General features: G+C 37.7%; 1 protein-coding gene across 1 annotated transcript; it reads right to left on the bottom strand.

The window, feature by feature from the left end:
• Positions 1-165: 165 nt before the first annotated feature.
• LOC141972262 (interleukin-5 receptor subunit alpha-like) lies at positions 166-18,487 on the bottom strand. The gene is made up of 10 exons (XM_074930147.1): positions 18,385-18,487; positions 17,881-18,035; positions 17,609-17,756; positions 16,283-16,391; positions 16,010-16,197; positions 12,555-12,691; positions 8,351-8,495; positions 4,323-4,410; positions 2,679-2,769; positions 166-333 (listed from the first exon to the last, which is right to left on the bottom strand). The coding sequence occupies exons 1-10, from the start codon at positions 18,485-18,487 to the stop codon at positions 211-213; spliced, it is 1,287 nt and encodes a 428-aa protein (XP_074786248.1). The 3' UTR covers positions 166-210.
• Positions 18,488-24,916: the final 6,429 nt, after the last annotated feature.

Raw genomic sequence — 24,916 nt, 5'->3', positions numbered from 1 at the left:
GATCAGTTGTAGTTAGAGACAAACTGCAAGATACTGCTTTGTCTTTGTGATCCAAAGATCATTTTAAGAGTTGCATAATGTCAGAGCTCAAAATACTTCAAATTACCAGTCTCAGACAAACTCCAGTATCAGCTGTTCTTAGATCTGTTAGAATATTGTCCACCTCATAGAAAGATAACTCTTGCATGCAGATAAAAAAAGCGTACATCCCTACAGGTCTTCTAATCCAGATTCCTTCAAACATTTCTGTCGTTGAACGTTCTCATCTGCGTTCTCTTCTGATATTCCCATAATAACCTCTGAATGCATCTCCATTGTAATTGACAGTTGTTTCTGTTGGATAAAAAATACATTATACACAACATCTGCATTCAATGGTATTAGAAATGCTGAATATTGTTACAAGCATGCTACTTATTTGGTGTATCTGTGATTACTACAGATTACTTACTCTGTCATGTAACTGGATCATATGAGCTACTCTTTCAATCTAAAATTTCCTTAGTTGTTCTGAGCCCTAATTTTGTTGCTTGTCACCCTCCAGGATCATATGACTATGTACTTAAGGTTCATGTCGAAGTCACAGTCTAGCTTTCAGGGGTTATATTTATCTGTTGGGTAAAACAGATTCTCTCATCACCATTCTCCACAGACTTCTTTCGTAACTCTTACAGTATGTCCAAAGCCAGTGACTTTGCTATTTCAGATGTCAGCAATCTTTGAGCTACTGATAAATTCCATATGTTTTATTCAATTTGTCTTTCCTAGAAGTGCCATCAACAGTCATCTCAGCCACTTGTTGTAATCATCTAGACAGTAGTTACACAGCTATGCTGAGCTCTTCCTCCAAAGGTGTTTGCAACAGCTTGGGGACAGAAAACTCTTCTTTATCTGTTAGTGATATTAAATATGATTTTTGTGGTAATCACTAATTGCTGTGATTTTTTGTTCATATTTGAATATAAAGACCTCTAAATAGCAGCATATGCAGTTCTAGGGTGGAGGGAGATACAGAATATAAGGTTGATGGTGATGATTTTATCTTTACCTTCTGCCAGTCCATATGTGATGGCCATAAGGGGTATTATTAGTTAATCTGCACACCACTACAAGTGAAAGGGGCACAAAAGTATTTTTGCACAGAAAAGGTGGTAAATATGGTACATTTTGGGTGAAATTTGGTCAAAGAATTTTGGCCAAAAGTGTCACAGAAGTTATTTTGAATCTTGAGAATAAGAGAGTTGGCTTCAATCCAGTTTTGGAGCTCTTGGGTTTTTCTTTTTTGAGAAGATGAATGTAAAGAAGAGGAGCACAGACTGCTCTTGGGAGCCAGCCCAAGACTCGTGGAATGAACTCCAGGTGCAAGTTCAAAACACTTCAATCTTGTCATTTGTAATATGATTATATACCACATGCACATCAGTTTTTCCATAAAATTGTCTTTGAAACGCTAAAATAAAACAAAACAAAACAACCCATGCCTCTTGCCTCACAATTCAAATTGTGATTCATGAATTGAGATGGCCCATGGTTTCTGTCAGAGTTTGCAATTATGTAGATATATTTATACAAAACCCAAAACACAATACTGGAAGGTATACATTTTTCCCCTGGGAGAGAAGATGGCATAACAGCTCACACTGACTGCATGTTAGTCACATGATAGTCACATGGCTAAATGCACTACTAGAAGACACTTCTATATTACAGCGTAAGCACAGTAATAAAGTAGGATAGAGTAAAATTAATAGAAATCCTGCAGAGGCTCTCAGCAAATGTTTTGAGTACATAGTATTTAGAAGATCCTCATTACAGTTTTCTTTTTCAGTGATGTTTCCCCCCAGAAAACAATAGTTTGGGCACACCTACATCATATGTTACAGGACAATCAGGTAAGAGTCAACCTTACCATGCTTCTTGGAGCACAGTTCACTCTGCAGCTTCTCAGGAGTTATAGGGATCTAGAGCATGCCTAACTAGTGTATTTTTTCCTCTAATTCACACAGTGACAGACAGTGATGAGACACTGAATATGCCACCCAATGACCTCAATTAATGATAGCCACAAAAATATTGCAAATATTTATTTTCTGGTTTGTCCAGTTGACCAAAGACTTGTAATTTGCCATGAGATAAGATAGCATCTGAACTTACAGCATATCAGCTCTTCCAAAGTAAACACTTCTGTACATGGTTTTATCCCACAGCAGGTACACAGCTGGGGTAGGCTATGTTGCATGCATTGTGGAGACTCCTCTTATTTACTATAAGAATGTGCACATTTACTACAGCACAGACAATGACTTGCAGATCTCCACAGAAGTTTTCCCTTTGATAACTTGCCCACATGCTTACACATGTAATATCCCACAACTGACTATTCTGCAGGGAGTTGGGGTGATTGCTCTTTAATATGTTGGCCCATTGAGTGTGAATATGCTGAAACACTTGAGATAACACTCCCCTGAGGGTTTTCTCCATCCTGTTTACTGAGATCATTGTCCTGTGACCTCCACAAGATTTCTGCTGTCTTCTGGTTTCACCACAAACATTGTGCATGCCTTTTTCCCAGTTTAGCTTAAAAATGACCTGCAGCTCCAAATGTAATGCACCATTCTGATCACAAGTAATATCATATGTGTCAATGTAGTGAGAGAAAAAAAACAGAAATCCACTACCTGGTGGTGAGTCTCATCTGCAGCTAACCAAGTTTTGATATTATCTGAAGGATGTGGAACAGGCATGGTTAGAACTTCCAGGCATCTATACCTACAAGGGAGTGATACAGACACGCAACTATTAAATGTCTGCAGGATCTGATCAATCAATAATGTTTTGTAATACATACACCAATTAGACAGGCATCTACCATTTCTAAAGCGTTCTACCTTTTTTTTTTTCACGCAGATGTTTTTCTCAATATTTTTCTCAGTTCTTCTTCAGTCTGACTAGTTTTTAGCCTGCTAGAGATTCAAAAGAACTGTATGGATATGTGCAAACACATGATTTACAAGGAAAGTGAGAGTTTGTGACATGCTACTATGTCTATAGCTAAAAAACTGCTCCTATACATGCTTTTTGTAATTTAAAATATTACCTATAAAGTGTGATAATCAAAAAAAGCAACATCAGATGACAAGGAGCAGGCACAGCATTGGAAACAACCTCTAACTCATTTGCCGAGGACTGTCAGAATTTGGGTTTGAGAGTGAGTGGTGTCTACACAGAACCATGAGAACATTTTGTTTCATCACAAAAGATTAGTTGTTGGGTTTGAGCACTGGGTAAATTTTCCACTGAAAAGATCTACCAGCTGAGCTGTTCTCTTGAGGCCACAGTCACTTCTCACTATTTGACCAGAATATTGGTTTATGTTGGTTTATGCAGATGGCTTTCAATTACGTGTTTTTTTTGCCCCAGGGGAAACATTTTATTCTGTATTTTTATATTAACTCTTTCATATGTATAGTTCCTTGATTATTTTTTTTTCTACTGAAAGAAAGAGCACATGATAAATTATTTTATCTTAACTAGGGATAATATTTAGTCATTAATTAAATAATCAATTTATTTTTAACACAGGTTCCATTTACATCCTGCACCTTTCAAATATTAAGGCATCTTAAGTTATCATCCTATCCTGAACAAATTTATTTTTCAGTTCAGGAAAGCCTTCTCTGCCATGTCAGTAGGAAAGTTAGGTAGCCAGTCAGAAATGTAGTGGCATAGAGGCAGTTGGCTGTATTAATTTTTAGTGAGTGTAGGGCCAGTACTATTATTTTGTTGTACAACAATGCAAATTCCTTCCATCAGCCTGACTTTCCTTTTTTATTAATTCCTTGTAAACTGTGCAGCTTAGAGTAGAAGACTACTATTGGTAACATCCATGGATTATGAAATGAAATTGGGCAACTTGGCAAATGCAGTTCATCTTTGGTATGATTAACGTTGTGGCCCTGAATGAAGAACCTATGAAAGCATGCCATAAAGTCACACTGAGGGTAGAGAGAAAGTAAGATGAAGAAATGTCATTTATAGTGGCAGAAAGACATCTGAAAGCAGGGTGCAATACTGGAGATCCAGGGACTGTAATGGGAGCTGTAAGACGACAGTGCTAAGGCTCACTATCTTACACTAGGTCTTTACACTTCATACTCCTTTGTCAGAATAATAGTTGGTAATGCACAATTAACTGCTTCTTGTAAACATAATTTATCTGAGAATATCTGTGTTTGTCTTTAATCCATTGTATGGTTTGTTTACTCTCACACTTATATCTCATCCACCAGAAATTTATACTGTCTTTCAGAAATGTACACTACCTTCTACATGCACATATCAGCAAACCTCCAAGGAAAATCAGGAGACAAAACAACGTGAGGCTTAGCAGCATGATGTCCACTGTCTTTTCTTGAAAAGAAGAGGGAAAGTTAATGTTATTATTGTGGGAAAAGGTAGTTCATGAATGGATCAATTATATATTAACTCATAAATATTGCACCATTCTTGAACTGCCAGAGTTAAAGGTTCCTCGAGCTTTTTTAGGGGAAGCAGGGGCTTCTGACTTCAGCACTGTTCCTTCCTCCTCATTTTAGCCCTCAGCCTTGCTGCTGCCTTGATCCAGAACTTCTCCTTGCTTCCTCTGATCCAGTAGACTCCATCCCCTCCTTTCCCTAGATTTCTGCTTTCACATGTTGGGCATGGCCTGTCCTGCCACTGGATACTGTCATTCAGCCTTGATTCCTCTGGACATCAAACCCTCTGTCCATCTGCTATTGATCCTGCTGCTGCCCTAGCTGCCTCTGGATTCCTGCTGTTGCCCCCTCCCATCTCCACTCACCATGAGCCCCCCACCACTGTCTCCTCACCCATTCACAGCTGGTTTAAGGCACAATGAAAATAAAAGCTTTTTGTCAAACAAAATATTCTCTTTGACTCAAGAATCAACGTTTGGTTTTCATTATAATCACCTTTCTTAAGCCTGATAGGTATAGTCCTAAGGAAGCGTCAGCAATACATATTTATATTGTTCAGCAAATACTACTGCTCTGTACCTTTCATTTCTTCTTCCAAAATACCCAAAATAGCAAAATACCAATATCTTTGGTTGAATCAAAAATGTATTTTTGGCAAATTTTATTTTTTGTTTAATACCTAGTTTTAGAACCACAACTAGTTTGAATTGCTTTGAACCAAGTACTTTGAAGAAAAAGCAGGCAGGAACAGCTCTTAAAATGTTAATAGTTGGAAACCAGTTAAACAGTGGTTTTAGGATCAATCTAGGATCAAATTCAAAGAACAAAAGAATTGAACAATAGTTCCCAGTTTGAACTGATCTGTAGTGTAAACCAAGGATATTATGAATTTCCACACATTTCATATGGAACTGAGAAAAAACTCACAAACTTCTGGACAAAACTGTGTTTAAGAATAATATTTATGTTCTGCTAAAATACAAAACTATTCTTTATTCATTTTAAGACAGAGTTTTTCCCTTCCTGTCTTTTGAGATGAGGTTTCAAAAAATATATTCTGAACAATCTCTGAACTGTTTAGTAGAAACTTTTTTGTTTGAGGTAATTGTTCTGCATCATTCTGCTAATCCCGTATCATGTACACACCCGGGAGAAGAGGAAGCAGTGGTCTTTGCATCAGCTGAACCACAAAGAAGTTTGTTTCTCTTGCTGTCTTACTTTATGCATTTTGAAAAGGAGGAAGAAAAAGAAGTACATATATTCTTTTAGGTAGACCATTTTATGGTAGAGTTTTTTCAGATGCAAATGCTTAAAATTAGTCACAGATAACGGGACTTTGAAACAAGTGGCTTGGTTTGCAAAAATGCAGAAAACCTCTGAATTGCTATTAACTTCAAAGTGATCTATGAACACTCAGCAGCTCTAAAAATTAGACCAATTATTTTAGGTTTCTATATATGAATAAAGCTGATTATACATTTATTTTTTAGCAGAAAGTTTATACTAAACAGCTCGGTTCAGTTTAAACTATGGATTTTTTTTCAAGGGTATATGCTAATTCCAGTGGAGAATGAATGTTTTTCCCATGAGAAAATTAACAAATTCTTTTCATGTCAAAGGAACATTTCAGAACAAATATTTTAGTTATGTTTTGAATTATGTTATTTCATTTTGATGTTTCAACTTTTTTAAATTGAGGCTGAAATGTCGCTTAAAAATGAATTCTTAAAGAAATGTAGCACACTTCCTAGACGGAAAATTGAAATGTCATATATAAGCAAACAAAAAGCAGGTCATTGCTTACTCTTTCAAGACTTTCAGCAGAATAATTGACACATTCCAAAATAAAAATACCAAATGGATGTTTTTCCTTTCAGGTTACTCCACAGATTCAATTTTTTCAATCCACTGTGTCTATGAAATCAGGTACATGACTTTCATGGATTTACCACGAATAATACTACTAATACCAGGGGTTTTTTTTCATCTAGACAGTATTAAAATGCACTTCATAGTCCACTTATACATGTTCCCAATTAGAAGCAGACAAAACAATTTCAATGGAATACAAAATAAAATAGACAGAAAACTTTCTCTAGGCTTCAAAGGAGATATTTAAAGAGGATTGTCTGACCATGTGACCCCTCGATATAATATACCCACAGATTCATTTTATAAAAGCCATCGATCCTCTCCAAGTAGAGGAAGGAAGAAGGGAAATTGCTGCATCACATGAATTTGTGCATATGTGCAGTATGCTCCAGCGGTAAATCAACATGCTGCACTGAACACATGTAGATATTATACCTTATATGCAATGATGGCCTTATGTACCATAAACTTTTCTGAAGTGGAGGAAACATGCTGTGATTTTTTGGCCTCAACAACAGCTGTGGCCGAGTCTGGGAAAGCAGCGATGTTGAAAACAGCTGAAGGAGAGCTGCAGCTGCTGAGAGCAAGGTTTGGTAGGCTGGAACCAGGATGGGTGACTGTTCAACTCCATTTCCTTCTTCTGGTGAGGGGCTGGCAGGGAGCGAATAAATCTACATTCCTCCATCAGGAAAAGCCCTTATAATTTCCCCTCCCTCCACTGCCCAGATAGCAGAAGGTTTTGGCCTGACACCAGGCAGACCCTTCTGCTGGCCATGCTGTGGTCCTAAGCTCTCTCTGTCTCCAGTGAGAAGAAAGAAGCTTCTCCAAAGGGCAATTCAAGTCTCTGATGGCTTGAAACATGTTCTCCTTCACTACAATGCACGTGTGGAGCAACTAGGTTTATTTCTCCAATCATTTCACAAGTGAAATGATTTTGAAATGAAATTAATCTGGGCCAACAAATGTGGCAGCTGACAGTTACCAGCAGACCAGTGGGATGTGGTATGGCATCTGATAGAGTAGGCAGGCAACATCCTAAAAACCCTAGAACTGAATTTACATTCAATCTATTGCAAAAATAATAACGTCTGACCTTGTATTTCCTGCATCTTCAGATAAATACATACCTGAAGCTCAACAGATTAAAAGGACGTATTCCAAAATACACAGTCTGTTATATTAAATGAAGATATTTATCTTGTTTGTTTTACTACCAATAGTATTGTAATTTTTTTTGCTTGCCAATGTACTGAGACAAGTCTATACACCAGTATCTCTCCATAAATATAGCATCACTCTATTATACAACTTCCTTTTTATCTAACCTGACATCAGGAAACTGCTGCATGTGGAGGCATTTTTCTCATCACAGAAAGCACAAGTTTCCCTGGTTAGCACACAAATTTTAAAATCTAGTCATAGGCAGTGAAGGAAAAGGCTCTTGTTTAATTTGTGCTGAAGTGAGATATAGGGTGAAAGCACATATATTTAAATGAGAGCTAAACCATTTCCTACCTCTGTCAGATAAGAAATTATTCCCCTGATATAATAAAAGAAATGTTAGACTTAGTCCTTAGGGACTACGTGATTTGTTGAATGTTATAACTTTTGTGCTTTCCTTGGCTTACTAATTCCAGTTAAAAACATTTGTAGAGATGCTTGGGCTGTCCATTGCAGGACAGTCAGGGGGGTCTAATGAGCTTTTCAGCTGCTGATCACTATTGTTTTCTAAAAGCTCAGAGTCAGATGTAATTTCCCTCAGGAAAACAGCCATGTGCTAGACTGCCTTTAGCACCAAGGAAGTACAACTCATTAGACCAAGGACTGCCTTTCCCTACAACACCTAGAGTTGTGTGAGCCTGGTGTGTGCCATGGACCTCTAGGTACTCTTATGGTACAATAATACAGCAAGAAGAGCAGATTCAATAATGAAGTAAATATGTTGAATGGTAACATCATATCTAATGATAAGGGTTATGAATAGTAAATACATGTTAACTTACCATCATAAATAAACACTGGTTCACTCCATTCACTCCAAATCTTGTTTCTTATGCATATCTCTTTCTTTACCCTCACTTGTGCTGCACATTTGTTTGCTGGCTTATGAAATGGATACTCGTATTTCTCTGCAGTGACATCTACAATCTATCAAGATAGGTTCAGGAGGTTATTTTAGGTCGTTTCACATTGCAGTTCAAACAGATATAAGTCATTGTCAAATATCATTATTTACATCTCTAACCTAGTAAGAAGAGATTTTCAGAACAAGTGTTTGTGTCCAGACACAATCTGACCCTTACCTGGCATGTGTTAAAAAACACGACTGGAAATGAAGGGGAGACTGGAACTGATAAGATGAAAGGAGGTATCAGCTATACTAGGACAGTAAGAATTTGAAAACACTGATTCCCCTTTCACTTTTTATCACACCAAGTGTAGGACCAATACAGTAACTGGGAAACTGCAAGTTTCAAAGTTTTAGTGTGGGTAGTTCCTTGTCTGGTAGAATAAAATCTTGTATTTTTCAGCTGGTTGGTGGTGAGGGATGCCCACTATTTTTGTGACTATCTTGAAACATCCTTACCTGTGCTTATAAAAGAAAGCATGTCACTTCAAAAGATCAAGCCCACACAAGGGGTGTCAGAGTTTAAAACAGAGGGATCTCTAAATCATCACTTTTGAAAACTGAAACCAACTTCTGTAAACAAACGATGCTAAGAATTTAAGACGGAACAAAAAAGAAAGCAGGAGAGGAAACTCTTGCTTATAAAAATTAAAAATAAAGTTAGGAAGTTGTGAAGAAGTAGAAAGTGTGCATTTCAGACACACAGGGCCCTAGAAATTTTGCATCTTTGGTGTTAAGAAAGCACAATGAGGTAGTACTATAAGTACTCCCTAGCTCTCCTCATATCAACTTGTGCAGTGTGGATTTGGCCCTGTGTACCATTCCATTTCTTTCTCTTACTTCACACTCTTTAAGACTTTTTCAGATCTGTTACCAAAAACAGGTCCAAAAGTTCACATGATAAGTTTTTCAAAAGTAAGTAAACATGGGGAAAAGTCCTTGGGCTTTCTAAAGCAAACTGCAAATGACTATAAGGGTTAAGTGCTAACCAAGCACTGTGCCTGAGAACGTTCCTAGGGAACTAATAATAAGCTTGTGTCATCCTAGGAAATTTCCAAAACGCAGGACTGAAAGACTTATAAAATTATGTAGGCCAGTTTCTGGCAGTTGTAGTGTGCAGCAACTTTCATTCACATGTACCCAGAGCCTTTGTGGATGGTGTCTAATACATTGTCGGTAACTCTATACAGAGCCATCCCCAAGCAGTCTCAGAAACCTGTTCCCATGCTAGATGACCCTTGAATTAAGACACTTTTCCTAACTTTTAGCCTATATTTTCCTTGCTTCAAATTTAGCCAGTCACTTTTATCCTACTCACAAGTATGATCCCTATGCTCTTTCATTTACCAGAAGATTGTTAACACAAGTTACACTCCTTTACGCTAGACCATATTCCTCAGTCTTCCACTCCTAGAGCATGTTTTCAAAGCTTATGCTTATTTTGATAACTCTCAGTGATGTTCTCTGAACTTTTTTTGGCATATTTATAGTTTGTGATGATGCCCAAAGCACGATTTTAAATTTTAGGTAAAACGCAGCAGCTAGAAGGGTGAATTAGTCATAATCTACATCTTACATGTGACATGTGTGTCATATATACTTGAATAATATTTGACCTTTGTGTAATAACATGGAATGATTGACTCAGTTTGTGGTTCATTGTAACCCACAGACCTTTTTTAATTCTGCATTGCTGCCTACATGTTAATTCCTTATTTTATGTTGTCACATTTGACCTGTATTTCCTAATCATAGGATTTTCCTTATTTCTGAATTTTGGCTTGTTGATTTCAGACTTAACCAACATTTCAAATTCTAATCTTTTTTTCCATGGTACTTGCCAACCCTTCCTAGCTTCCACGTGCAGACTTAGCTCCCTATTTGTAAACTTTATCAGTCACAGTATTATTATTTGTGCACATAAGTATCCAGCAAGTCATCTCTTAAGGTATTCCGAATAAATAAATATTGACATATATATACATTTTAATCATTATACTCTTACCTGTTCTTCAACAGATATCTATAAGCCTCTTAGGGATACCCTAACGCTCATTAAGTCTCTGCAACTGTGATTAAGACCTTGCTTTGATCAGGAAACAGAATCTCAAACTTTCTCCATTCTTCTCCCTCCTGTGTCTCCTATAATACTACTGCAGTTTTCTTCCTTAACTTTGTCACCACCCTCATCCTCCCTGCCATTTTGTGCTTCTTGTCTAAGTAACTACCATTTTAATCATTACTAGCTTTGACACCGATTCTCTTCAAATCTACCTTAAAGGCCCCCTAACTTAGCTGGTGCCCTCAACATGTTTTTTGTTGTTGTTGCAGCTGTCTCTCTCCTGTCTTCCCAAACCATTCCACTTATGGAATAAAACAAACAAACAAGATTTTCCTCTGCTGTAGCTGTTTATTCACTTCCGTGCCCCAATGATTTTTCTTTGCTTTCCTCCTCTACGTTTATATCCTGCAGATGTATACAAAGCAAAGGAGCAGCTGTATAAGACAAGGAAAATAAGAAAGTTTTATTCCATTTAAGTAAGATTGCTGAACTATTTTATGTATTTGACATTTCCTTCCAGAGAGTGGAAGGTGTTAGGAAGCTAGAATCAGGGGCTGCAGAGACCACATGAACACTGTAGATTGTAGGATCACCCTGTTCACCCTGGGCATATCCCAGCCCTGCAGTGGGAGGGGACCCCTTAGTCCCATCCCTCCACAATTCCACCTCCCTTGTTCTGAGTCTTGAAACAGGAAGGAAATCTGTGTGCATGGACAGGAAGGCATAAGAAGTGTTCTAGCACAATGATGAACAGGCTACCAGGAATTCAGCATGAACATCCCTTGCTCCCTCTGCTCACTGCCTTTTGTGATTAGAAGCTTTGTGAATAGACAGGGACAAGACCCTGGATGCCTCTGGCAAGGGTTTTATATATTAGACTTGGAAATGGTTTAGGGAGTGATAATTATTTGCAGAAGTGGCCTAGAAGGAGGCTAATCTGTCTGTCTGCTGGGAAAATCACAAAGAGGACCGGGAACTTTGGCATGTCCGTGTCAGACCTGAGCTCCTTTTCCACATGCTGCAATAAAGGAACATGGGAAGAGCCAGCCCTGTTCTGGAAGCTGCCTACCAGTATTAGCACTGCATCTGAATTAATAAACCTTGCTGTAATTTATGAAGATAACAATATGTGATCAATAACGTGTCTGCCTCATTGCACTTCTCCTCTCTACTGTGTTTAACAAAGAGTGGATACATATCAGTTTAGTCATACATTCTCTCATGGTTTAATTGTCTTTTAAATGTTTGCAGCCACCTTAGATAATCCTTTTATTGTTAGAGTACTGTGCACTGAGGTGAGTGTTTTAGCTGAGACTTAGGTTCTTTAACAAAACAGCTTGAATGAAAACAATAAAGATTCAGAAAATTCACATTCCAATATACACCTGAATTTCATACTTATATTCTGAATTAAGCACTTGGATTTCTATTCTTTGGGAGTTTAAATAAATGAAAACTTTTCAGCTCTTATTTCTAGGTAATTTTAAAATGCTGCCAGGTGACAGCATATTTATGTTATACCAGACAGCATAACATAAATTATATCACTGTTCTATTTCTTACTGATAAGACTAAGAGAAGCTGCTGATATGCCTTGAAATATTTTTAAATATATATAATGTATGCAAACAACAGGGATAATATTTTAGTGATGAATGTAGAAATAGAAACAAAATCTTTTCCTTAAAAAATGTTATTAAAGTAGCTGCTAAACTTTTCTTTTAATCAGTACTCCTTTTTCTGTAACAAAAGTCAACAATATGATATCAACGTACAATTACAATTCAAGAATAAAAGAAAACAATCTACTGCAATGCAAACATGACTGAAAGATTTCATAAAATGTGTTGATTTTCCATTTTTGACCAGAAAGACAAGAAAAGTTGGATTATTCAGGAAAGACCTTGGGATTTCTTTAAAGCTTGTTTGAGTTTTAATTTTGTTAAATTCAAGGGATGTATAGTTTTTACGGAAGTTATATTGCACGGGTTAAGGGTATTACCAAAAAACTGATTACCTTACGATCTGTTATTTTCACTTGATACAAAAAGCATTTGTTACTTGCAGAACCAATAGTAGGCGGGGGTTTCCAGTGAATTTTAATACTTCTGTTTTCAAGGGAAACTGAGACGTTGACTGGCGGGTTCAGTTTCTCTGAAAAAAGAGCACAGAGAGACTTTGTGTACCTCATGTTCTTTCTCATATTTATGCTGATGCAAAAGAAATGCAGTGTGTTAGTCCTTTAAAATACACAGCTGACTATTTTGGAGTTTATAACAGCCAAAGAAGGCATTCAGTGAGTTACACATTTTCTTTAAAAGCGCTGCTCACTAAGTGGCATCCATTTCTGCCTCAAAATAAAAGGATTCTCTTTTTTTTCCCCCATATTTTTCCAGGGAAGGTAGCAAGGATGGGTGGGAGGAGAGGGCCCTTTGAGTTCACTCTCTAGAGTCTGTGTGGGTGTTGAGGAGACCTCTGAGTTGTTACAGGCTCCCTCCCATGTAGGATGCATGTGTCTTGCGGGATACCCCAAGTCTGCCCTTAAGCCTAATACTATAACTTTGAATAAAATGGAATTTCATCTCTCAGGGGTTATTGAAGGAGTACCAGCTCCTGACAGGTCTTATTCAATATATGAAATTTGTTACAGACGCTTAAGAAATCTGTCTACCTCTCCTGTAAATGAACAGGTGAGCACTAGCTATGGAAGATGTGCTTAGGAGTTGTAAATGAACAAAAAAAAATCCCGCTCCCACTTCTGTGCTCCAGTCATGAAGTGCAACAATTGTGATGGCAATTTTTTTTTTTTTTTTAGGGAGGGATGAGGTACAGTGTCAGAAGTAAGGGACAGTTGGATTCCCAGGATTTTAACCTTTGGTTTAGATAAGCAAGTGTACAGTTGCTTTCTAGCGTGGTGAGTGTTAAGGCACTGATTCTGGGTGTGTGCTGGAGTACTCAAGCACCCTCAGCCCTCCCTGCTCTTGCATTGTTGTGAAGGGAGGAACCCCAGCTGGAGTTTTCTGAAAAAGCCCTCCCATCAGAGGCAGAAGTGCATGGCATATCCCTGTGAACAGGGTCAACGAGGTGTGGAGCTGACATGGTTGCAATTTGGTGCCAGAGACAGAGAGAGTGAGTGGTAGCATCACTGGTCCATGAAGCCACTGTGCTCACTCTGTGTGGCTCTGTGACCTTGTGTCTCTCCACAAGGGTGTATGTCACACTGGGGGTTTAATTTTTTGCTTCTTTTTCCTTCTGCTCCCTGAGAAGTCTCCTCTTTGAGCAATGATCCCATAAAGTTAGCAAAATCATCTATTCCAGGGATACGTTGGGCTTGTAAAATTGTTTTCTTCTGACTGTCTCCAAAGCTGTTGCAGGTGCTGTGACCAACACCTGCCTTTGAGTGTGGAGGCATGCCATGAGCCATGAAAGGTGAGGAGAGTAAGCAGCAGCTTTTTTTTTGTTTAGTCTCTGAAGTACTATTCCCAGAGCATCTCCCCCTTCTGTGAGTATGCCAAGAGTAGGAAACAAATTTTTTTCTTCCCTTTTGTCACCTCTTCTCTAGAAACTTCTTCAGCCCCCCCACACAGAAATCCAGGACTGATTATTTTTGGGCTGACTGAAGCACAGGGTGTGTATGAATCCTGTTTTGTCAGACCATATGTCATGTTACTGGAGGGAAGCTTGGATAGCAGGGCCTGGTAAATCACAGCAGGACAGTGGACCTCCAGGAGCTCCAGAACTGTGCAAGGGCTAGGACTAAGCCCAGCTGGAGGCTTTCCTGTTTAAGAAGGGGAACCCAGATACAAATGACCCTTCTTGATGTGTGGGAGAAGAGAGCCCTGGTTTGCAATGTTGGAGCCTTGCAAGAGTAAGTCCACTACTTGCAATATAAAAACCATTCCCTGAAAGCATGCTCAGATTTTGCTGTGCCCTACCAAAGCTGGGTAATGGCTTTAGAGGCAAGGCGAGCTAACGGCTTTTGTGCCTGGAACTCACACAGGAGTGGGAGCTGTTGGCTGAACCAGTTGTGACTGGTGTACACCCCTGATGGTGGCTAAGATGGTAAGATGGGCAGGAAGGAAACACTGGCAGTCTGGCCTCTGCAAAGAGGAGCCGGTGGCTGCTCTGGGCAGGGTGGAAAGAGATCCAGTGCATGGAAAACGAAGCAGGGAAGGGACATCTTGCTCCCTCCTGCTTATTCCCCCACCCCCTCCACGCTCAGTCCTGGTCACCCCATCCCTGTGCTCCCTGGGGAGGCTCTGGGTGGGAATGTTGCCCCAAGAGGAGCAGAGGGGTGGGAGAAGGTGTGAAACTGCCCAGGTGGGGTTGGGCAAATAGGAGGGCACCTCAGGAGGTTGTCAGGCAAATTAGAGTAGTTCAGGCATCATCTCTGAACATTACCTGAAAGCTTTTGCTGCTGTGTGAAGCATTTGATCCTAAGATGGGATGTACTGTGCCAGTTTTCTGCTCTGGCATCTGCAGGTAGGATCAGACCCACGCAGCCAGTCTGGAAGTGAGTGTCTTCCCAGTCAGCTATGAAAACATCTAATACAGTCTTCCTGTAGATTAGTTCCACCCCTCCTCTCTTTTTTTTTTTTGTTTGTTTGTTTGTTTGTTTGTTTTTTACAGAAAAGTCAGGTTTTCCTGAAGGTGTTTTATTTTGTTAAAACAGAATGTCTTGCTTGTAGCTCGCTCTGATTGCAGTGTAAATCTTTAGGTAAAGCAAATAATTCTAATGTCTTAGAACAGAATAAATGAGATCTAACTCAGAATAATTTTTGATAGTTTTGAATGAGTTTTTTGCTATCCCATCAGTTATGATTGATTCCCATGTTACAGGTCTGGAAGATCATCAACATGTTCATAATTTAAAGGGTACTTGAATCTGCAGTCTGTGCTAAATCTCAGGTGAATTTCTTGCCCATGAGATTTATTTAAACTTCCCAAAGCAGTAAGGAGAAATATTTTTATATGATCATTCAAAACTGTCAATAATTAAAAATAACTGTCAAAGTATTTGTAACTGAAAAATGGCATCATAAATAGAAATGTTACTAATGTTTGAGAACTTTCATATTCTTAAATTCAGTTATGAATGAGATGTGTCTATGTTCCTTTTTTAAATCACATTTTCTTCAGCACTATAAAAAAAAGGAAAAAATAGAAAAAACTGGAGAAAAGGAGGGTATAAGGCTTTTCAAGTTGCATTTTCTCACACTAGCCTATCAATTTTTTTAGAGGCCAATTATAGATAAACAATGATGTAATCATCAGAGAAAAAAATAGAAAAACTGTGAGCCATAATTAATTTTGTTTAATCTTTGTGTAAAATTAACATAGATGAATGCATAAACAGTTAGAATTAATATTCTGACTTTGTCACACTTTTCTCTTTCCTTTCTTTGCTTTCCAGACCAATTAAATAACCAATAAATGAATTTTTCATAATAAATAATAAGAGACAATACTTACCTATTGTCTGAGGTGTAAAAGCTTTGTAATAAGACAGTCGTCTTGAATTATTTTTCACATCTCTTATGGTTATGTTTAAATTGATTTTTTTTGATGGTAGGAAATATATTTCTTTCATATGGCATCCAATGTTTTTCTTCCTTGCATTTTTTATATATTGCTGGCATTCAAAATCTTTTCCTACATGTCTGTGAGAAGGAAATATGAGTCTTGTAAATCAAAGACTTAGGTACAAAACCATGGTTTCATGCTTTTTTTCTATGAGACACTTACTTGTATGAAAAAAAGATCTGGACATCTTCAGGAGCTTCTGATTTAATATGCCAGGTGCAATTGAAAAAAGAAATGTTATATATGATGCATGAAAGATTCTGAATATAAACTGCAACAAAGAAAGGGGAAAAAAGAGTGACTAATGTTTAATTTGCATGGATTTTCTAATAAGTATGTGATAGTTGCCTTTACAAACCCATTATGTAGCCTTATTTGTAGAAACATGAATAAGTGGTAGGGTGAGAACAAATGGGTCTTTCAGCTTTCTGAACAATGACAACTAAGAAGCACATCTGCTATTACCACTAAAAGCCTTACTAACCCACTTTAAAAATTGTCCAGAGTAGTAGCTGAAAAGTTCTGCTCTTTCTATCCTGAAACCAGGTGATACAGAAAGCAATCTTCAAGAGGCATGGGAAAATGGAGACAGTGGTTGGGTCCTTCTGGCATCTTGTTAGGCAGAGCTGGAGTTTTCTGAATCTGAACATGTCTAATAAAGGAAATAATACTGCAATATACCAAGGTGTTATGTGTCACCTTCTTAACAAATCTGTACCAAAGAAGTAGCATAAGATAATAATGAGCTTTCAGAAATTAATTTGATGCATGCTAGCTGATGCCTGCAAGTTGAGGCCTGTAACAATTAGTGATAGAAGAAGCATTCCATTATACCTTATGTCGTCATGTTGTACCCAGTTGTATATACCTAAAAGTCTCAAATGGGGGAATATTAAGAAATTCTTTACCAAACAATGTTTAACTTTCTATTTAATAAGGCCTGAGTGATTAAAATGTACAGAGAAGATATCTAACATGGAGAATAGATACATCCTGGCAGAAATACTCAAACAAGGTGGATAAGAAAGTACAGCTTGTCTGGACCACAGACTTGGGAAACATCCAAGGAGAAGAAATTGTCCTCAAAAGACTTGTGACCATAAAAGGGAAAAAGGAGTAGGGGGCTAACTCCCCAAATGACCACCAACGACCACCCAAGATCCCCACGCATGTGCAGTGTAGTTTTGCAACGCCAGCATTACGTAAATGTAGTAGACAGGCAGAAGGGTGCTGACTTCTTGGAAAATGTATGAATGTTCATGTCTTTAAGCTATCTAAAGGATGAGTTTTTGGTTTAGTGTATGCACATTAGGTGGAATGATCCCACATGCATCCAGTGCTGCAAAAAAGAGTGCCTGCTTTCTAAACCTCCAAAACGAGTCTTAGATTGTCCCTCTGCCAGCTTTATAGTAACAATATGTCTCCAAGCAAGACAGGACATTATCATGAACACTTGGATGTCTTAACAACATGTAGGAAATAGCTGACCTGGAGGTGCCTCGTAAGTAAATTCTGTCCAACCACTCTCCTTAATTACATCTTCTGTTTCTTTTGCAAATAGTTGAGTTTTAACTTTAGCATTAAAACCAGAATGTAACTCAAGACGTATTATCTTTTTCTTCTTCTGCAATCTTTCCTATGATGAGGAAGAAGGAATTACATAGTAGATGGTACTAAGTAAGGGAAATTATCCAAATTCATCCTGAATGAAGTAAGACATGATTTCACTTTAAACTATGTATAACCATTGAACAACTTACTTTCCTTTCATGAGTGGTATTGAAGAATTTATAACTCAAGATATACTTCACAGTGTACTTCTCAGTTTCTTCTTTTGTCAGATTATTATTCCAGGACAGAATGATTCTTGACTCATTCTTGGTAACCCACAGAATGTTTTGTAGCCCAAGTGCATCTGCAATTACAAAGATTACGTAGAGGAAGAGAGGGCTCACCGCTGTGTACACAAAGGATTTGGCTCTCAGCAAGGCTTGCACACATAGCAGCTCTCCCAGGAGCTCTGTTCTTACATGGAACAGGTGGTTTCTGAGCTCTGTTGAATATGACTGACTTCAGCAGTGAGATTCACATTTACCTATCTGCAGCTTTCAAAATGTTAGGTGATTCACTCTTACCTGTCTTGGAAACCTCTCCGAGCACAAGTTTCTGTTTCTCGTTATGGTCTGTAGAAAGTGCCTTAACAATAAGTTCAGACATATGGGATGGCTAGCATAAGATGAACTGTTACTTAATACTTTACTCACCCACTACATATTGTTGTCCACTTGTCAGGCTACTGGAAAACAGTGTCTCACACTGGAAAAAAGTTAGTATCAGCATGACAGGAACGACTGTAATATGTGCCATAGCAAATGCTTTGGGCCACAGGTCTGTAGAAACTGGGACTCTTTAGTTCCAAGTTTGGTTGAAAAAGCAGTTAGATCATGATGTTTTCATTTTGATTCTGTGAAATAATAGGAAACGGTCACTTAACCACTTCAGTGATGTCCAAAGTATAAGACATAAATGTGAAATGACATATGTTTAACAGGTTTTGTTGACAGGTGCTTTCTATTCCCAGGATGTTTGTATTTAAGCCTGCTCTTGAGCTGGGTGCCTGGGTCAAACAGGGACGTGTGTGCCCTATTGAGCTGATTTTGAGTAGCAGTATTGCTTAGATTGCAAGGCAAGATCACAGATATGACATTACTGATACTGAAAGCGGACAGTTTGGGTAGGAGTCATCTGATGTCACTTTGGCTGGATACAAAACCAGCAGCTGTACCTGTACAAGTCATCTAGCCTTTAGTGGCAGTAGAGCAACTGTCACTTCTAGGTTGTGATTCATGTTACGTGGTTTAGGAATCTGCTTTAGGAGGATATGAACCATAACTATCCCAGGAGAGATGAATCCTGCCATTTGCAAAAGCAAGTATCAGCAAGAGTATATCAGGTGTTTGATAAATTTGGGATAATATGAGCAACAGCTTCCACATTGATTAAAGTTGGGTTTAGAATGACATGATTGCTGTTTCTCTGATAACTGAGTATTCATTCAAAGGTTGCTTTAACATAAAACAACTTCTGCAGACTTCTGAGTTCTCCACAGAATCAATAAGCCTCTGTGTTCAGGGTCTTTCACTCACAAACTATTTGATTTATCTTGGCTCTGATTGTTTTCAATACTAAATCCTCAGACACATGCTATGTATGCTATTGAGGGATCAGCAAAAGGACACCTGGAGCCATATCAAAATGTTCATAATACGTTGACTAACAAGTGACACTGGTCATGTAGAGGAAAATGTGTGAATGTTCAGTGCATCCCAAAAATCTGCAGTGAGGTACCTGGAAAAAAAGATAAACACATACATGTACAGTTATACAAATACATATCCATACAGATTCATTTATAATGCTATTTTGACACAACACAGGGAACGAGGTCATTTAATGAATGCTGTCATTGTTTGTGAAGTGCTATGAAAATTTATAACAAAATGCTTTAAGGCAGAGGTTCCCCCACCTGGTTCCTTCTGATAGTGAACTCAGCTGTAGCAGCAGTAGCACCTATAGGATCTGTGCCACATTATGCACACATCCAGCAAAAAAAAAGTGAGTCAATTCTACCGCATCTTGTGCTGGGAGAAGAAACCAATTCTAGTTGCCTGGTGAGGGAGGAGGTGAGCTGTGCCATTAATGATGTGCCTGGAATGGTATGATGTATGGCAAGAGAAAAAGTCAGGGAAAATATAAAATGAAAACAAGGAGCTTTCAAGGGTTTATAATTCAATATCTAGTGGCTGTAAAGGGTGCATCCATCCTCATGAGATGGAGCAATCAAAAATAGTTCTAGGAACATGTATGTACTTTATTTAAATTAGGAGAATGAGGATGGAAAACGCTAAGCAAGTTAAAATATTTCTGACTAATATTAACATGACCTTTGTGGAACACACAAGACAAAAGGGGACCTGAAAAAGGAAAAAGAACAAAATAAATCTTGAAGTAGCAGCAACTTTTGGTGTTAGAAACAAAAATGGAAATCACCTGTGAGGTAATATAAATGCATTCAGTTGGAGAGAGGAAAAAAAAAGAACGGAGAAGGAAGATCTTTAAAGTCTGAATAAACTTAGAAAAAAACAACCAACTTGAATCAAAGAAAGACATTTCAGGAGAGATCATTACTGTTTCCCAGAGGTGACTTTTTCCTAGGAATACCTTTTGTAGAGGACTGAGAGGCACTTCTTCCACTCAGTGTGCAATGAACTCCTGCATCTTGCTTCCAGAGGCACTGTCAAAGAATGCATATTTCCATATATCCCAACACAGATGAGCAGAAAGACAACATTTCTTTTCAGTCATACACAGACAGGACTGTGTATTTCTAACCCTATGCTACAAAGAGCTTTATGTTAACATATGGTGCTGAAATTCAGTCTATGAGTTAAAAAATAAAATTCAGTGCCTGACAATTTTTTTTTTTTAAAAAAAAGGTTCTCTGGTCCTTTTGTCTTTGGAGAAATGCACACTAGCCAAATATCCTTACAGACATTCCAGTTAATCTAATGGGATATAAATTGTCTCAATAATCTAAATAATCTAAAAAAATATCCATAAAGCCAAAACCAACGTGATTATTGCTTTCCAAACAGTGCACTGTCAACAAATACTTTTGGTTTCAGTAGGAAAGTATTCTTAAGATTTAAAAACAGTACTACACTTATATTTTACTCTTTTTTTCTCTTTTGTTTATCCCCTTGCTTTCATTGCTGAGCTTCAACTACAGCCAGTGCCTGTTTGTTGCTGCTCAGCGATACCTAGTTTACAACAGTGGGTTGCTGGATTAAGACAAAGGAGAGGTAACATAAGAGGAGCTGCCAGCCCATACGCCACTGCAGCTGCAGAGATGGTAAGGGTTTATGCAAAACCCACCTGGTGAAGCTGGGAAGTAGAGAGTCAGGGCAAGAAAACTGAAAGTAGCAAAACCAGCCTTCACAAAACTTAGCTGTTACTTGGGGTGTGGGGAAAATGAACTATTTAATTGTAAAAATTCAGGAGACCTGAGATTTTCCTAAAATGTAGATCTCTTCATTGTCCATGTTTAAATAAAGTAATTTTTGAAAAGTTTGTGGGGCTGGTTATTATGTCTTCATAAATACAAAAATAAACATTTTAAGAAACAGAATTTTTTAATATTGTCTTTGAAAAAAGTAGTAAAATTGTCCAAAAAGACAATTTAAAGTGCCTTTGAAAAATATATTGTGCCTAATTTAGAGGGTAAATTCAATCATTAAGCAATGAAATCTTTTATTCATGGTTCTGATGCACAGTCCTAGCTAAGGGGAATCACTAGGACTGTTTGTCTGATTAAGACTACCTAAAACTTATGCTTCATTTAAGGCTGTTAATTCATATTTTTCAAAGCCCCCATATTTGATAGCAGACAATGTAGAAATTGATTAAGGAATCATGAAATAAACAATATAGGTCAAATACATTTTAGAGGTCTGGGTAGCTGAAGAATAAATACAACATATCATTTCCAGTCTTTTTTCAAAACTTACCTTCACTTTAATGCTTGATAAATCCTGGATACCTGTTCATCTGTTGGGCTGAGAAGGAGGAGAGATCAGCACTGAAGAATGTCTTGATTTAAGATTGTAATGAGAAATTGAGTCAAGAGACTTCCCTTTTTGCAAGACACCCTCTCAGAAAAGCCCGTTCCCAGTGCCACTTCCCACTGTGGGACTGAAGCACACCTCTGAATACACGAACACTAACTGGAACTTTACCCAAGTTCTTCGAAATACCTTGAAAGAGGCACACCTCTGAATGACTAACTCAGTGGTCAGAGCTGTTACTATTTTTTCTCTTCGCATATGGAAGAGAAAGATTTCAAAACATTTTACATACTGTAATGAGCTTTTATCTTTTAACAAAAAGATTAGAGAAGAAATTAGATCACATAGTGCAAGTGGTGGCTATGAAATTAAAATCCCAGAAAGATCATAACTTACTTGTCATTGTTCTCCTGTTTTTTCAGTGGCTGATAAGCATCTTTCACTGCACACCAAATTAGAAAAACAAAACAAAACAAACACAAACTAGACAGATAACCAAACATCACAGAATTAATAGAGGAAAAGGAACAAATATATCTTACATTTTGAGTAGGTATGACTGTCTGGCTTACTCTTCATACCTGAAGCTTTGCCCAGCCCAGCTTCTGAAATTGTCTTACTTTTACCTGGTTTACTTTGTAAATGAGGTTAACTTGCAGTTATCACATATGCAATTGCAAGCCATACCAGCATGCTATGAGTCACATTCTTGGGGGTTTGACTGCCTTGATAATGAGAGAGTTTGAAATCAGCTTTATGTTTACAATCTGATATTTTGCATTCCAGCTTTCCACCTTAAGCTGAATTTGGGGAGGGAATAATGGACAAAATTGTTCAGTATTTTCTGAAAATGTGGTTTGGAACAAATATTCCTCTTCGTTCACGTTTAAAAGTTTATTCACTGAGGATCTGACCCCAAGTTTTGGCGCAAAAACTGAACCTAAGGTGTCAAGAATGCATTATTTACCGTCTTTTAAAAAACTGCCAAATTTGAAGAAGCTATTATCCTCTTAGGAGACTCATTTCACAAGCACTGCTACTAAGGGCTGAAGAGATCAAGGAATATATTTTCTTTCATTTACTAACTGATGCAGTCCCCTCCAGAGCATAGAAACTTGCTCTTTTGCTTTGCTTTTCCACATCTTTATCTACTAGACATACAGCAGAGATATGATGACAAAGGAAGGATCCCATGCATCCTCCTCGCTTTGATGGCTTGTTAGGTGGTAGAGACCTAAAGATCTTCATCCTTGTCCCAGGCAGAAGCTGATACGGTTGATAATGGAAATATTTTTATTCTTTCAGTATGTATGTTAAAAATACATGTTTAAAAAGCCCAAACAAACAAACAAACCCAACCAAAGAGTTGTCATAAAAAAGCCCAGTGGAATGGGCTTTCAGTTTCTTACTATTAAAGCCTTGAAAACTGCTGCTTTGCATCTTGGGTGTACATCATGTCCTCTTTCTTTTAATAGCATACTTTTAGCTGTTACTGTGTTTAGCTATTACTGTGACTGTTTTATAACCAGATTTCCCTTATACATAGATTCAACAAATTAATCTTGGATTTAGATTAGAAAATAATGTATTTAGGTCCATGTGTTTTATTGTTAACACTAAATAATGCACTTATACAATGTAAGGCCAAATGAACAGCCTTTACCTATAATGCCTGGAATCCAATTGCTCCCTTGTTCTGCTGTTTATCAGACTTGAGCTTAAGGTGAAAGTCTATAAAAAGCATAATTTTCTAACAGTGATACAGGGAGGTAAATGCTTCTTGAAAACTTCAACTATGTTTAGAAGTATGTTGTATTTAAGTAAGAAGAGTGTCACTTAGAATCTCAGATCTATTGGTAATAGTAACAAACCCGACCACAGGCCCAGTACTTAATTTTTAAAATGTAGAAAACTTATTTTCTCATTGTGCCTTCTGCTTATTAACAAAACGTGTAAATTTTATCTGGTTGAAGTGGGTCTAGTACATGGTAGCACGTTAGTGATTAAAACATGTTTCTGTTTTCTTATAACATATGAACATAACCATTTCTGATTTCAGAGAAAAGACATTCATTACCTGATGGCATGTTTTCTGGAGTTTTCTTATAATTTAAAATAATTAAAGATAAAAATTAAGAAAGATGGACATCAGGGATTCTTTTTTTCCCCAACATTGTTAATATATTTGGAAAAGCAAGAATGGTAGTAATTGAACACTTTTTTTCCACCCTTAGTAGACTTACACTGAACTGAATAATAGTTCTAGTTCACCACAGTGCTGCACTGGAACAACATATGGATTTGGGCTGATCAAAATGGTGTGTCATATAGTTAAAAATACCCATAAAGCCAATGCACTGTGCAGTACTTCATGCAGGGTTTAGCTGCCTATAAAAAAGGCATGTCTCCTAACAGTCCATAAAGCCAGAGCTCTAAGCAGCGCTTTGTACTCAGCAGCCATTTCTTTCATAGTCACCCAAACCCTGTCTTGAGTTAGTTCCAGCAAAGTCCCATGAGTGTGACTAAAGGACATGGGGTTTCCCTTCTCACATTCCTTTGAAGTCTAGTTTGTGGTGTTAGCACAACTAGTGTTTAAAATCATGTGCTGGGGGCATTTGGGGTGCTCTGTAGTTCCGCCCTCTATTTACATCGAGAAAGGAAGAGGGGAAAATGTCACCTTTTGTACTGATGTGAAAATGAAGTTTCAGAGATTTGGGCTGTTGAAAATGAAATTTTTCACTGCAAAGGTGTAGTGAGGCAGGCTTGAATGATATCTGTAAAATAAAGAGAGTGTCCTGAAAATTATATGTGCTTGGTAGTAGAAGGGAATTTTGACATCACAGTTTTCTACTGCAGTGACTAAATTACCACTATTTGAGTGTCTTAATCCTGTTTTGAGGCTGATCTTATGTTTCTGTTTCACATAACAAGGAAGGCAGATGTTCATGTGGCCTTCTACTCTGCATCTGCAGTCTCAAAATGTAACATTTATTTTGTTGTGGATTATTTTTTACACTTTTCAAACTAGATAGATGCATATGCACATATATCAATACAAGGCTTGCTAGAGAAAGTAATTTATTGGAGATGCTGATACAGAGAAATGATTACTTGTTTTGAGATGTTTTGAGATTTATTTACTTATTTACTTATAGAAAACTGCTTAGCAACT

The sequence above is a fragment of the Athene noctua genome, chromosome 1 (genome assembly GCF_965140245.1).
Source record: "Athene noctua chromosome 1, bAthNoc1.hap1.1, whole genome shotgun sequence".
Taxonomy (NCBI): domain Eukaryota; kingdom Metazoa; phylum Chordata; class Aves; order Strigiformes; family Strigidae; genus Athene; species Athene noctua.
Note: the sequence above shows the minus strand (reverse complement) of the source record. Positions and strands in the feature narration are given on the sequence as shown.

What these genes read in the sequence shown, in the direction of transcription:
- LOC141972262 (XM_074930147.1), bottom strand. Translation starts at nt 18,487, where the DNA reads ATGGCACATATTACAGTCGTTCCTGTCATGCTGATACTAACTTTTTTC. An exon ending in TTTTACACCTCAGACAATAG is followed by an intron (nt 12,692 to 16,009) that starts GTAAGTATTGTC and finishes CTCTTTTTTCAG; the next exon opens with AGAAACTGAACCCGCCAGTC. An exon ending in ACCAGTGTTTATTTATGATG is followed by an intron (nt 4,411 to 8,350) that starts GTAAGTTAACAT and finishes CTTCTTTTCAAG; the next exon opens with AAAAGACAGTGGACATCATG.